General features: G+C 45.8%; 5 protein-coding genes across 6 annotated transcripts in view; all 5 read left to right on the top strand.

Moving 5' to 3' along the window:
• Nucleotides 1–13904, top strand: part of LOC126558677 (cleavage and polyadenylation specificity factor subunit 4) — a 500167-nt gene that overhangs the window by 321603 nt on the left and 164660 nt on the right. The window lies entirely within an intron of this gene.
• LOC126557207 (protein kinase C) overlaps nt 1–13904 on the top strand; it is a 283290-nt gene that overhangs the window by 125621 nt on the left and 143765 nt on the right. The gene's annotated exons all lie outside the window — the stretch shown is intronic.
• On the top strand, nt 87–4183 carry LOC126560073 (uncharacterized). Its single transcript, XM_050216235.1, has 4 exons — nt 87–1465; nt 1561–2003; nt 2230–3634; nt 3715–4183. The coding sequence occupies exons 1-4, from the start codon at nt 87–89 to the stop codon at nt 4181–4183; spliced, it is 3696 nt and encodes a 1231-aa protein (XP_050072192.1).
• LOC126560074 (uncharacterized) lies at nt 4533–6529 on the top strand. Its single transcript, XM_050216236.1, has 2 exons — nt 4533–5950; nt 6034–6529. Exons 1-2 carry the CDS (start codon nt 4533–4535, stop codon nt 6527–6529), a joined length of 1914 nt encoding a protein of 637 aa, XP_050072193.1.
• The window catches only part of LOC126557790 (estrogen-related receptor gamma), a 63630-nt gene continuing 58739 nt past the window's right edge, over nt 9014–13904 (top strand). The window contains exon 1 of the mRNA XM_050213673.1: nt 9014–9017. The gene's annotated coding sequence lies outside the window, so the exon portion shown is untranslated. The remainder of the gene's footprint in view (nt 9018–13904) is intronic.

Below are 13904 nucleotides of genomic sequence, written 5' to 3' on the forward strand. Positions count from 1 at the left end.
GGATGTGGCAAGAAAGTAAGAAGCAGGCTTACGATATGAGGTTTCGTACATTCAGAGAGCAAAAAATAGATCCTCAAAACAGCAAGATGTTAGGCTTTTTACTGTTTTTAATCGTGTCGCAAGATTACTACTGCTCTTGTAATCTTCGTATCAGTTCGGACATCGTAAAGCAAGCAGAGTACTTGCAGGTACCATTAAGGCGATTCTTCAAGTATCCAAAGTTCCCCGTTAATTTCCATGTTCAAAGTACTGAAAATGTTACGAAGGCCACGTACGAACTATTTACGGTGAACGAGTTGCTTTTACAAAATAGGAACTGGCTCATCAGTACGGTGAGTACGATGCAAACCGTGGTGAACACTTACGCTCCCTTCTATAATGTATTTTTGAGTGATGATTACACCTCCATGAGTAATATTCTGCAAAGCCTAACCTACCAGCACTACGATCCATCCGGACGCTGTTTAGTTGTGATTGATAGTGTGCTCGATGCACAAGACTTGGAGCAGCTTGTGATCGCTCTCTGGAAACTCCGAATAGTAAACGTTGTAGTGATTGTTGGAGATGTCAATGAGCAGCAGTATCGTGCCTACAGCTATCAACCATTCCGGTCAGGAAAATGCGAAGTAATAGACCCGCTACTGTTGGATCACTTCGATGGAGAACACTGGGAAAAGCTTACCGTGTGGTATCGAAACACAATGCGTAACTTTAACGGTTGTACACTCAAGGCAGGAACAATTGAGGTTAAACCATACTCGATGGTAAAGCGGGAAGGAAACGTCACCAAACGGTTCGGGATGGAGGTAACGGTGGTGCAAAATATTGCGATGTGGTTTAACTTTTCGATCGATTACTTAAGCCCGACCGGTAACGTTAAGTGGGGCGTCATACAGGCACAGAACAGTACCGGACTAGTGGGCATGATACAGCGCGGTGAGGTAGACTTTGGATTCGGTACGGTTGGGATTAATGTATTTCGAAACCGGTATCTCAAGATGGGTACGCCTAGCTTTTTGTCCCAGCTGAACGTAGCTATCCCGCCGGACAAACCGTACACCTGGTGGGAGAAGTTGTATCAACCGTTCTCACCTGCCGCCTGGTTGTGTTTGATAGTGTGCTACACGGCATTCATTCTTGTTGCTGTCGCCATTTTTGACTCGAAACTCTTCACTACCGTGGAACACTTCCGTAATCCGGCGTACAATCTGTGGGAGCTGTTGATGGGTGGACCGGGTGGAACGTTTCACCGAACCAGTATCCGGCTGTTTATTGTTGGCTTTGTGGTGAATGCGCTGATCATTCGTACGATGTATCAGTCGGCCATGTTCCAGCGTCTGCAGGCCACTACCAGACTAGGCACGAGGCTGACCACCTTCCAGCAGATAAATGATGCAAATTTGCTGTACTACATGTACATTACCACCTCGTTTTACTATCAGGACAATCCACTATTGCGTGACAGGTAAGACAGAAAAGATTCTCCATTCTCCATCGATTCAAAGCCTAATTGCTAAGATCCTTCGCGGTGGATGTTCGTTTGCTTTTCCCTGCACCCAGAATTCGTATCTTGCGCAACGAGAGCAAGGACTGGGATGAGATCATGTACGCTATATCGCACCACCAACTAAATGGCGTTTTCGCCATGCCACTTGATGTGATCGAGTACTATGTCAAAAATTACGGCCAGCGTGGAGTAGTGTACGTCGGGCGGCATACCGGCTTCAACTATAATCTGGGCATCTACTACCCGAAAGCATCACCACTGACGGAACGATTCGATACGCTGATTGGCCGCTACCAGGCGGCTGGATTGATCTACATCTGGCGAGAACGGTTCCGCGATACGCGCTACTGGAACGGTGCCAAAAGTCAACCCGAACCGATCAGTCTACAGTGGCAGCACGTATCCGGTGCGTTCTACGTGTGGAGCGCCATGCTCGGTGTATCGGCGCTAGTACTGTTGGGGGAGACGGTCCTGCAAACATGCAAAGATAAAATATGTATGTCCAATCGTAAGCGTCTTTGGTAAGGGTTTAAAAATTGCTGCGCAAACAGAAATAGAAAAACTGCACCATCGGAGCCGTTTTTCTGCACAAACAGACAATTTCACAACTTTGCACTTGATTAGTGGATGGAATAGACCAATCAGTTTCTGGGTTCGATTGTTTGTGCCACCATTAAGGGAGGGAATTGTATAAAAGCCCGATAACGATGCCTAGGAACAAGGCAACAGAATGAGGATCCTTGGTAGGTTAGCGTTGTTCCAGGTGCTGCTACTAGCTGTACTTCAAGTGACAGCAGCTAGGCTTGCTGATAACACTCGCACCAGAAAACCACCGTTGGAGCTTCTTAGCACTATTGTTGCAACACACTATCGAACACCAGAGAGCTATGTAGCGTTACGCACTCGCAATGCCAACAGCACCAGTCCAACATCCTTACAGAGTGATCTGCTGGACGATCTTCTGCGCGCCACCAACGTCTGGATGATGGTGACGATCGCCGATCTACCGATAGCGGAAGGACATCCCGCTTACTACAGTGTGTTCTTGGTGAACGATTATAACTCACTCTGCTCGCTGCTGGACGACATGACATACCAAACGCATCATTTTTACGGTTTGTACACGATTTTTATCGAAAACCTCACTAATCTGAGTGACACTTTGCATGATGTGATGCAGAAGCTGTGGACGCTCAAGCTGATGAATGTTGTCGTGATTGTGAGTGATGATGAAACGTACGCTGCCTATACGTACGATCCGTACCGGGAACAACAATGTGGCATCGTGGAACCACATGAAGCGGGCAGATACGTAAATGGGTCCTGGACCAATTTAGCTCACTGGTATCGAACGCGAACGAACAACTTCAACGGATGTCCACTCGTCGTCGGCACGGTAGACATTAAACCGTGCTCGATTATCTACCACCAAGAGAATCGTACCATCCATCAAGGCATCGAAGTGTCGCAGATTGTAAATTTATCGAAAAAGTTCAACTTCACGGTACGGTACGCAATTTCGGACGGCACGATCAAGTGGGGCTTCGTGCGAGCGGTCAACAGTACCGGGCTGATGGGTATGATACAGCGGAATGAGGTTGATTTAGGTTTCGGCAGCATTGGAATCGGTGTAGCGCGTGTTCAATACCTTCGGCAGGGTACACCGAGCCGCTATGGACAGATACTGATGGCGATACCACCGAAACGGCCGTACACATCGCTCGAGAAGCTGTTCCAACCGTTCAGCCTGCAGACGTGGCTTTGTGTGGTGTTTTGTCTGGTAATTATAAGCCTGCTGGCAAGGGGGATGTTTAGTTTGCGGCAGAACGAACCGAGCAGCGTGGACCGGATGCCTAACGCATTCTACACGATGTGGGTACTAACGATGGGTGGACCGTGTGGATCGCTGCGGATGGATAGTTCGCGGATTTTCATCGTAATCTTTATCCTGAACATGCTGGTACTGCGGACACTCTACCATGCTGGAATGTTTGAGCGACTGCAAGCCTCCGATAGCTTAGCGTCGGATTTGAACACGCTGGAACAGATCAACAAGGCGGACAAGGCGTACCACATGCACAAAACGATTACTCTGTACTTTAACGACAATCCACTGGTAGGACCGAGGTAGGGGTTAATAATCCAAATATGCACTCCCACCACTGAAGACTCCTCAAAACCGTATGCTTTTCATCCCTGTCATACAGGCGCATCCGGCTCATCCAGAACGACAACGACAATTGGGAAGAGCTACTGTACAGGCTGTCACAACCAGGCAGTGACTTTGTGGTAGCATTACCGCTCGATTGCATCAAGTACTACGTGAAGATGAACGGCGAACGAGGCCTCGTGTACGTCGGCAAACATACCGGCATCACGTATAATACGGCATTCTACTATCCAAAGACCACTTCGCTACAGGAACCGTTCAGTACGCTTGTGTTGGCGTTCCACTCGGCAGGACTCATCAATCACTGGGCCGAAGCGTTCGAGGACAATCGGTTCTGGTCCAACGCGGTGACAGATCCCGAACCGACCAGCATACAATGGGATCACATATCCGGCGCATTCTATCTGGCCGGCACAATGCACCTGATGGCGATAGGTGTATTTTTCGCCGAGTTGGCATATGCCTATTACCGGAAGAAAAATTATCCAATGGTGTGGAGTGCATGAGGGAGTTCGAGGGCGAGGGCAACAAAAAAAAAAGTTGATTGAAATCACGGCACTCAGCGCACCCTGGAAGGACAACCGAGAGTGTGTAAACATGTAATTGGACAGATTAAATCAGCCATTGGGGAATGCAAGAGCTCCACAGGATTAACAGTCTAATTGAATGTTGTTGAAATTATTCCGCTTGTTGTGATTTTGTTTCCCCTGTTCCTCGTAATGAGCTCCAGATTGTTTGCTCTCTGGGATCTGGAACGTTCAGCATGGTCCGACCGGTATATCCGTACCAGGTATAAGTAGACGGGCACTCGTGCGAGTGGTAAATTGATATTTTATCTAGCTATCTAATAGCATCATGTTTTTACTCTACTGTGTTTTGATTGTACCCCTGTGCACCGACAGTTGCGTGCACTGTGCAGAAATAGCGCTTGAACCGCCATTGTGGTCATCCAACAGTACCGGAACGAGGGACACACAGTTCCTGACCACCGTACTGCGAGAGCACTATCGTGTAATCGAGTCCGAAGTGTACATTCGTATTTGGAACGGAAATGACTCGCAAAGTACACCGCTTCAAGCTGATCTTGTGGAGGACATTGTACGCCAAAACAGCGATTGGATGGTCGTGTCTTTTGGTGATCTGGTAGCGGTCGAACATCGACTCGGCTACTACCACGTGTTTGTGGTGCTTGATTATGATTCATTCTGTGCCGGTTTGCAGAATTTAATCGATGGTGGAGGAGGAAGCCATAATTTCTACGGTTTGTACACATTCTACATCGAGCAGCTCGGTAATGTTGAATTGCTTGCAGATGTGATGCAAAAGCTCTGGAGCATCCCAATCATTAATGCGATCGTAATAGTGGAGGAAAGTGATGGAGAGTACGTAGCCTTTTCGTACTATCCTTATCGAGAACAAAGCTGTGGCATTACCGAACCGTACGAAATTGGACGATATTCGAACGGAATGTGGGATCGATTGGATGGTTTGTTTCCGAATAAATTGACAAACCTGCACGGATGTCCACTTACCGTCGGTACGGTAGAAATTCAACCATTCTCCATGATGCGCGAGGAGCACAATCGTACAGTACACTTCGGATATGAGGTGTACATCGTAGAGACTCTTGCCGCCCGTATGAACTTTACCATCCGGTACGTGGAGCCGAAAGATAACAGCAAATGGGGCATACTGAGCGGGTACAGAAACAGTACCGGGTTGGTTGGCATGCTACACCGCAAGGAGGCAGACTTTGGGTTCGGTAGTCTCGGATTTTCGCTAAGTCGCCACACGCACCTAAAGATGGGCATCCCAAACATGATGACGCAGATGATTATGGGCATACCACCGAAACGGCCGTATTCATCGCTGGAGAAGCTGTTCCAACCGTTCACGGTCGATGCGTGGCTTTGCATTGCCTTCGGGTACGCGATGTTTGGACTGGTGACGATCGGGCTATTCCAACTTAACCGTCGTACGATCCGTGTTGAACAAATACGCAATCCGCTGTATCTGCTGTGGGTACTGCTGATGGGTGGTTCGGGTACACAGTTCCGGCTGGACAGTACACGCCTCTTTATGGTTGGCTTCATACTCAACACACTGATCATCCGGACACTCTACCAGGCAGGAATGTTTCAAAAGCTCCAATCCTCTGCCTCGCTAGCATCCGATATGAACACACTGGATGCGATCAATAGGGCCGGTGTGTACTACAACATGTTCCGTGCGTCGTTACAATTCTACAAAGACAATCCAAAAGTACCAGCTAGGTAAGTTGTACCAGACCCTACTAACCAACATCCAAAACATCTCTTCGGCTGTGTACGCGCTCTGTTGTATCGTTTTCTTTTAGTCGCATTAGGCTGGTGCAGAACGATCAGACGGATTGGGACGAACTGTTCTATATGGTGGCACACGATCGGTTAGGTGGTGTTATGGTAAGCCCGGTCGAATGTATCGCCTACTACGTGAAGCGCTACGGCATGGGTGGTGTGGTGTATCTGGGCAAGAATACTGGCTTTATGTACAATCTTGGGTTTCATTTTCCGAAATCGACCCCTCTGCAAGGACCGTTCGATGAGTGGATACTGCGGATGCATACTTCGGGCCTGACACACATTTGGGCGGAAAACTTCCGTGACAATCGGTACTGGACGAATGCGAAAGAAGATCCAGAACCGGCCAGCCTGAAGTGGAATCAAATATCTGGTGGGTTTTATCTGTGCAGTGTGTTGCTTTGCTTTGCATCGGTCGTGTTTTTGGGAGAGTTGCTACACTATCGTTTACGTACTAGTAGATTGTTGGGATGTACTCTAAAGCTGCGTCAGAAGCCGGTAAAGGAGGCATAGTGTTCTCTAGCCTACATACTGATAGTATTTTATAGCAACTTGCTGACGGTCGACCGTTACAGTTAGCTCACGTTGAACCGTTTCGCACGATCAACACGCGGAAGTTCCAGCGCAAGAGCCATTTACAGACAAAGAAACAACAGCGGAACCGAGCCGTGATTTCTTCCTCACACACGCACGCACCTTGGTGACCGGTTTTGCCGAAAAACTATGATTCATCCGTCAGTGGGATCAGCGTATGTATAGAGAGCTAGATCATTACGTACTCCTCACTCACACACACTCCGGGTGTCCATTTTGCACAGATGAACCGGGAAGAGGAAGCGAACCGCGATTCCGAATCGTAAGCGCTGATATAAATTGCCAAGCGTCTCGTTAGTGGTGGTGAATGTTAAAGCAGAAACAAAAGTGTTTCGTTTCCGGTCGAAACAGTGGTACGGTTTGATGCTACGAGTTGGACAGTATTACTGTGGCTTTGATGTTTTAGTTTTCCGACGCTTTACATTTAGCGTTTAGCTGTTTAAGTAGAATAAAGTAAAACATTTAAACGAACCATATAGAAAGCGATTGTAGGTTAATTTCCAATATTTTTTATTTCTTATGGACTAGATTGCCCAGTATCATTGTTGGATAGCTTTTCTGTCTGTCTAGTGTGATGAGGGCGCCTCCAGAGACAAAACATGGAGCATATTGGTGGGGGTTGAGAGTTGCGGCAATCCACCATGCATCTCGTAACCATATTTGAGACTGTCGATGATGATGTTGAAAGTGCCCGTCGGGGTTGCCCTATTGGCACAAGTGTGTACGCGCGGCAGCTTGACGTGTGGGGAGCCATGGAACCGGTTTCTACGACAAGCTTTCCAAAAACGAACATCAGCAACGTGTTTGTTGTAAGCTCCTCGGCACACACTCCAGCATGAGAGATGCTGAGGCACTTTTACGTCCAAATGTGCTGTTGGTGTTGAGCATAGTCTTACAGGCCACACAGTGGCATCGGTGGTTCGACCGATGGATTGGGAAAGAATCCGGTTTCTTAACGGTTCAACGGAATCAATCGCACAAAACCGCAGGGTAGAGGCATGATGGCTGAATGTTTCATTTCGTTCGTGCAACGATTTTTTTTTTTGCGTTTGCCAAGCGCAAATAAATCACATTCAAGTCAATCAGCGTTAAGTGGTGGCAGTGTTTTGGAGGCAAAAATTAACTTCACCCTGCTGTTGGTGCATTAATTTTGCATCCTCTGCATGCATCAACAGCAGCGTAGTTGCAAGTTAGGTCTGCCGGAGAGCTAATTTTGTCAGCAAACCAAATCCAACAAGCCAATCAAATGGCCAAAGTGTACATCGGAGCTGGAAGTAAATTGACGTTCCCCCTGCTTTCCAGTACGTGTATCCGAAGGAGGAGGAGCAGGGGAGGCAAGTATTATTTGCGCTGACCCAATTAAGGTCCCTTCTAGTATTGCTTTCCCTTTTTTTTGTCTTCATTCACTCTCCATCAAACGGGCACGAACGATAGGGTTGGTGTCTGTAGAAGAGGGAGCTGTTTTCGATGTACGTTGTGTGTGGCTTGTGTTTGGCCATCACTTTTGCTTCATGCTTTTATTATTTGCAGAGTAATTGTGCTGTTTGGGATCGAATAATGGGGAAGATAAATAAGGTTTTGTAAATGATCACGTTTCGGAGTACATTTACACTGAGATTGGAAAGAGAGTTAAAAATTCAGCTGTATTTACTTGCCGATTAGTAATGTTTACAACTTTAATCATGAACAATTTGCCCTAACATGACTCCGATCGCATGAGTGAAGGTCGCCATCTTCTATAAGTTAACTCACTATTTGTCACATGCACATACGAAAAGGTCAAACGTGTGGGACACAGGTACTGTGAGTCGCCGAACAACCCCCGAAAAAAGAGGTATCGCCTGACAGTCTGCTGTGCTAAAAAAAAACTGATGATATGCAAGTTACGACCACAAGCAAAGAAACGTAGATCCAGAAGACTTCTTCAGTATAACGGGCCAGAGTCCTAGGCTATGTTGATGCTGAGGATATCATTTTGCGAGTGACCGATGCTAAGGACTCTCTGTGACGGCTATGTACGAGCATGGTTTTTGGAGAAAGAGCATAAACCACGAGCTAGTTGATGCTGGTTTGGTGTTCAAATGCCCTGACGCTAGTTTAAATTAGAAGGGAACAGAGCTGGATCAAGTAGAGTCGAACCTGTCGTAGATCGGATGTAGTAGCTGTGGTGTACCAAGGGAAAAGGATCAAATCCGTCCCGAACATGATGAGGAGCTTTTGTCTCCATTCGATTGAATATTCAGAAGGCTGTCTCGCCCAAGTCTAGCTAGCTCTGATCATGAAACCGGACAAACCTGGCATTTATAAATAGCGATGTATTAAATGGAGTCCAAAAGTCTCCTTGTGTTCAATACCCCATTTACCGAATGTTGTACTAGCAGTGAAATTATCGTTGCGGAAGTTAAACGTTATCGGCAATGGAAGGAATTAAATCATGACCGAGTGACGACCGAGATTGCAACTCTATTAAGAATTACAACAAACATTTAAAAACTGGAACTGACTATCTTGCAAGTTGGTTTGTGCCCTTACCGTAGGAGAGATAATAATTGCGCGAGCATTACTGGGAACGATAAGGTTTCTTTTCCACCAGTTTAACTTCTATCTCAAAACAAAAGCTAATCACTATAACCTGAGGAGGCCTTAGCTTGCAGTTTCGGAAAGTCTAGCCATTACTGCGTGCTGGGAAATCCGGTCTTGAGTGTTGTGAAAATCTTATATCTCTGGGCTATCGCAAATTTAAAGACTTGAATGATTTCTGTACATCGTTGATTACCTGATTGTCCTGCTTGTTAAATTTCGATTCGCCTATTATAAGCAAGGAGAATATAACCACATATGTATGTGGAAATAATGACGTCAATAGAATGGTACTCCAGATGACGCACCTGTTGGCTGTAGTAGCTAGTGGACGATGACGTACATATGAGCTCAATGTAGGTAGGCGAACGACGGCTTTCAACGAGATAATAAAAACAGCTGCTTTATCTCGTTCCCTCGCGTCTGCTACATCCTACAAACCAACTAAAAGCTTAGCTAAGTACTTCATGCCTCTGTTACAAATGGTAATCGTATTCCATTTCTGTCTCTGCGTTGCATTGTAATATTTTCGAACAAAACAACACCTCACAACACGTGGTGTAATACCGCGCCGTGGTCAATATTTACCTTTGTACCTTTGATTGCTGTCGGGTGGGAAAATTGTCACAAGAACCAGCGAGTTGTTGTTGTTGAGCACCCCTTGCGATTAGCTGATATGATTTCGTTACCATCCCACCTTGACTAACCGTGCTCAGCAACATGGACATTGTTTCGCAAGACTACCAACACCGTGACGTGACGGTAATTTCCACGTTTATGTCGTCACCGGTGACTGTGCACGAAACACAGTCAAGTCACGTTGAAGTTGTGAGGTGTAGTAGAGCTGCTTGCGAATCGGAAGGGTTGGTTGGTTGCTTTGTCTGTTCCGAGTAGACATTAGAAATCGAATGTTGTGTTCTTGCCTTTAGCAAAATCCACCCCTAAAAGAGATCGTTGCAAGAGACCAAACACGGCTGTTATTGAACTTTCATACATTTTTTTACTTCTGTTATTAATTCTCAAATAAAGTCCTCTCTCTCTCTCTTGCTCGACCTTATGCATACTCGTGTGCCCTTGAAAACGAAACATAATAATACTCCAATACAACATCCCACCTTATCGTAAGACCTCCCTTCGAATGTCGGGTCCAGGGGAAAAAGAATACATCGCCCTGTTTTTCGTTCCAGTCGCTTTGGAGTATTCGGAACGGAACGCTGAGAACGAACTGCGCAATAAAATCGCAACCATACACCCCTTTTAATGCTGGTGGTGCGCATAAACTCCGCCGCAAATTTTCCCCTTTCTTCCGCCTCTCCAGATTATCCGGCAGTGTCTTTGTTTGTGATGTTTCCCCGCGTTCCGTTCGATGCATGTTGCTGAGAGTCAGCATATAGGCATCATGTGGCCGGGCAGGTTACTGCGCAGTTCTCAGTTCCTATGTTCGCTCTCTGGTGTTCCGGTGTAAACACACAGAAACCACAGGGCAGAATACACAACTGAAGTGTCACATGCTAACCAGAATGCCAGTCATTACACTCCCGTAAACAGAAGAACGAATCGTTCGATCGTTTACCAATAGAAGAGAGGTACTTCACATCCGGTGTTTAACGGACGAAAACAAAAAAATGAGAAATAGAAATACGAGCTTCAGTTAGCTGAAAGCAACCTCGGATTTTCGCTCCCAAAGGACCGAGCAGCGCTCGATTGCTGGAAGCCGTAAAATTGAGAGTCGAAGAAAGCCGAAAGTACTGCTGTTGGTCGTGATGCTGATGCTCAAAAATAGAATGCCCTGCGGTATTGTAGTTCCCGGGGACCCCGGGTGTTTCGGCATCATACGGAAGAAAGGACTACAACAGGTTTTTGGCTTCAAATTCCTTTTGTTTCTCGTTGGTCGGTAAACAATGTAATAATGCGCTGATTCAAATCTGTCCACTATATGGTGTTTTTGCTTTCGAAAAGTAGTTTTTTGGGAAGTGCTTAACCCAGCGTGTCCCGGTCTCAGTGACGCGGAGCAGTAGTAAACAACACATGTGTGTGGCCGCGTGTAGGATTTTCGTACAACTCGGGGAAGCACGGGTTCTGCGTGGGTGAAACTAAAAATAGTAACTCACCTCCGAATCGACGACGCACTACTATATTACCGGGGCGCGTTGTTTTGCTTTCTGTGAGGTTTGTGACTCGACAATTCCCGTGCGGTTGAACGGTTGAACGTTTTCCTTTCTGGGAGATGTGTTTGCCAATGACTAAAGCAATCGAGAATTTTTATCCGAAGTAGCTTTAACCTCAAGAAGAAAGAAATTGAACATCACTATGAACCGACCCCGGCCATCAACATCTTACCCTGTCTGGAGAAGGGCGAAAATATGGCAGGGAGAGACAGAAAACAATCCAGAGTCTTCTGGCTATAATCTTTTAATTCTTGGGCCCAAGGATGGGAGCAATTATCCAAAAAGGGTTAGAATGATCCTAGAAAAGATAAGAAATGCTTTGCAGGAATCCCTTTTTAGAGGGCTTTCATGGCTGTTTTAATAGACAGTAGGTCATAAGTATTTCAGCCAGTTGCTTAGCCGGATTCTTGTCTACGTCCGGGTATCAATAAGCCTAGTAAGCCGATCGATGACCTTCTAGGCGTGACCTAGAAGGTCGTTGAGCCAATAAGAAAAAGAAGGTGCTCCTATTTCACTAAAACGTATCGAAAGTCTCTCACACGTAGTCTCTCACAAAGACCGCTAATTCCTCAACGTTGGCCCATGTGTCCAATAAGATCTTATTGAACGAATTTCATGCCCAAAATAAAGCCTAAAAGATCAGTCGACCGTTGAAAATGAAGTGCTTTTGCGGACGTATTTATAAGCTTGGGACTACTACTTCACACCCAAGTTTTGCTGACCACTGCTTTATGCGATATGCTTGCGCCAATGCACTTTTGCAGCTAAAAATAAACCCAACTCGTCGCTTCATTACTTACATACACACACCACCATTGGCAGTAGTTGAAATGCATGCGCGTTTTTTTCCTCTTCTTTTTAATCAGCTCCCTAGAGTGTTATCAGTGGTAGAAAAACTGCTGACAAACAGGCCACATAACAGCAACAACAACAAAAAAGGACCTTTAAGGTCAAAGCTGTAATAATTATGGGCCCGAGATAAGAGCCGTCGATGTTTACGCCCAAACGAATGGTAGAGCGAGCAATATGTGCTGTTATATCACTGCGACTTGTTTGATGAACTTCTTTACAGGGGGTGAGAGAGACTTCGACTTCGACGAGTATATAAGACGAAGGTCTTAAGTTTGCTTCCTTATCATCTCTCCCGTAATACCACATAGCAAACGCAAATCTATCTTTGACGCACCTCGCCGCACTGTCTGCCTAATCGTGCGATTCGTACCCACAATCACACTGTGGCTGATGTCTTCTGTGAGCACTCACCACAAACCAGATATGGTATCCGCTCGAATCCACTGTTTACATTCTTATCGTCATACATCATCAACGTTACACGTTCGAAAACGGGATGAAAAATCCAACGGCGTGCGGTCACAGAAATCGTCACCCAACCGCCTAGAGGAAAAACGGATAGGAAAGCGTTAACAAGTCTAGAGGCCAATGTCTAAAGGGAACCAAAAATAAAACGTACCTATCAGACGTACAGCGGCAGAGCGAGCGAGTGCGTCTTTTCGTGTATGGTGGTCATTTCTGCGTTTACTTTGATGGTGGTGAAGCCATGTTGGTGTTGGCTGTGATACGAAATGACGCCAACGAACTACAGCCGTTGCCAACGTTACGAAAAACACACAGCGGAGAAGTAATATTGATTTTTCTCACCACTACCTAGCGCAGCAGGTATGTACAATCTCTCCTTGGGTCGAAACCGTTCGGATCCGGATTGGAAACAAAGACATTCCTCACTTTGCTTGTAAACATTCAATCCAGCTTCGCAAAATGCAATAAAACGATTCACATATGATGCACAATATTGGTTTGCTTCTTGGCGGTGGAATGGTTTATTCGTAGCGCATTTATTCAAAATAACGTAAATACACCGCCTATAAAAGCAGAAGGTCGGTGCATTTTTGTTGCGGCGACTCTTTGTATGAGCTTTCTTTATTGCTGGCTAATGGTTTGCTCGAATGCTACACCGAGAGAGCTAGAGGTTGGTTAAAACATCTGGTGTTGTTTGCTTTACGATGAATAATACTTAAAGACTTTTCTTGGAATGATTTGCCACACATTCCTAACTAATTATTGCACGACTTATTTTCACAACTAAAGTAGATATGGCACGGATTCAACAACATTACCTGGAGACCTGATACAGCTACGTGGTTTCAGCAAGTCTAGTTAGCCATTAGATAGCCGGTGTGGCCTCAAATCTCCGAATGGACCGTGCTTCATGTTGTAAATAGAACAGCTTATCCGAACGCATGGTTAGCTCTTACCATGGACATCCACAAAGGTAGCAATAGAGCGGGCAAGTTAGTCGAAAAAGACTAAGAATGAGTACAGAGTAGAATAGATGGAAACACGGCGATTTAGAAAGCCATCGAACAATAAAATGAATTCACGTAGAAGACGCATTAAATTTGCATCTTATAACAAATTCCGATAACAGAGGATATATCTCTAAAAGTTCCACACAAAAAGCTCCAAAGAAATGTCTTGTTGTTTGGTAGTTTGTAAGATCAAACTCACAGAACACTCTCAAGACATCG

The sequence above is a fragment of the Anopheles maculipalpis genome, chromosome 2RL (genome assembly GCF_943734695.1).
Source record: "Anopheles maculipalpis chromosome 2RL, idAnoMacuDA_375_x, whole genome shotgun sequence".
NCBI classification, from domain to species: domain Eukaryota; kingdom Metazoa; phylum Arthropoda; class Insecta; order Diptera; family Culicidae; genus Anopheles; species Anopheles maculipalpis.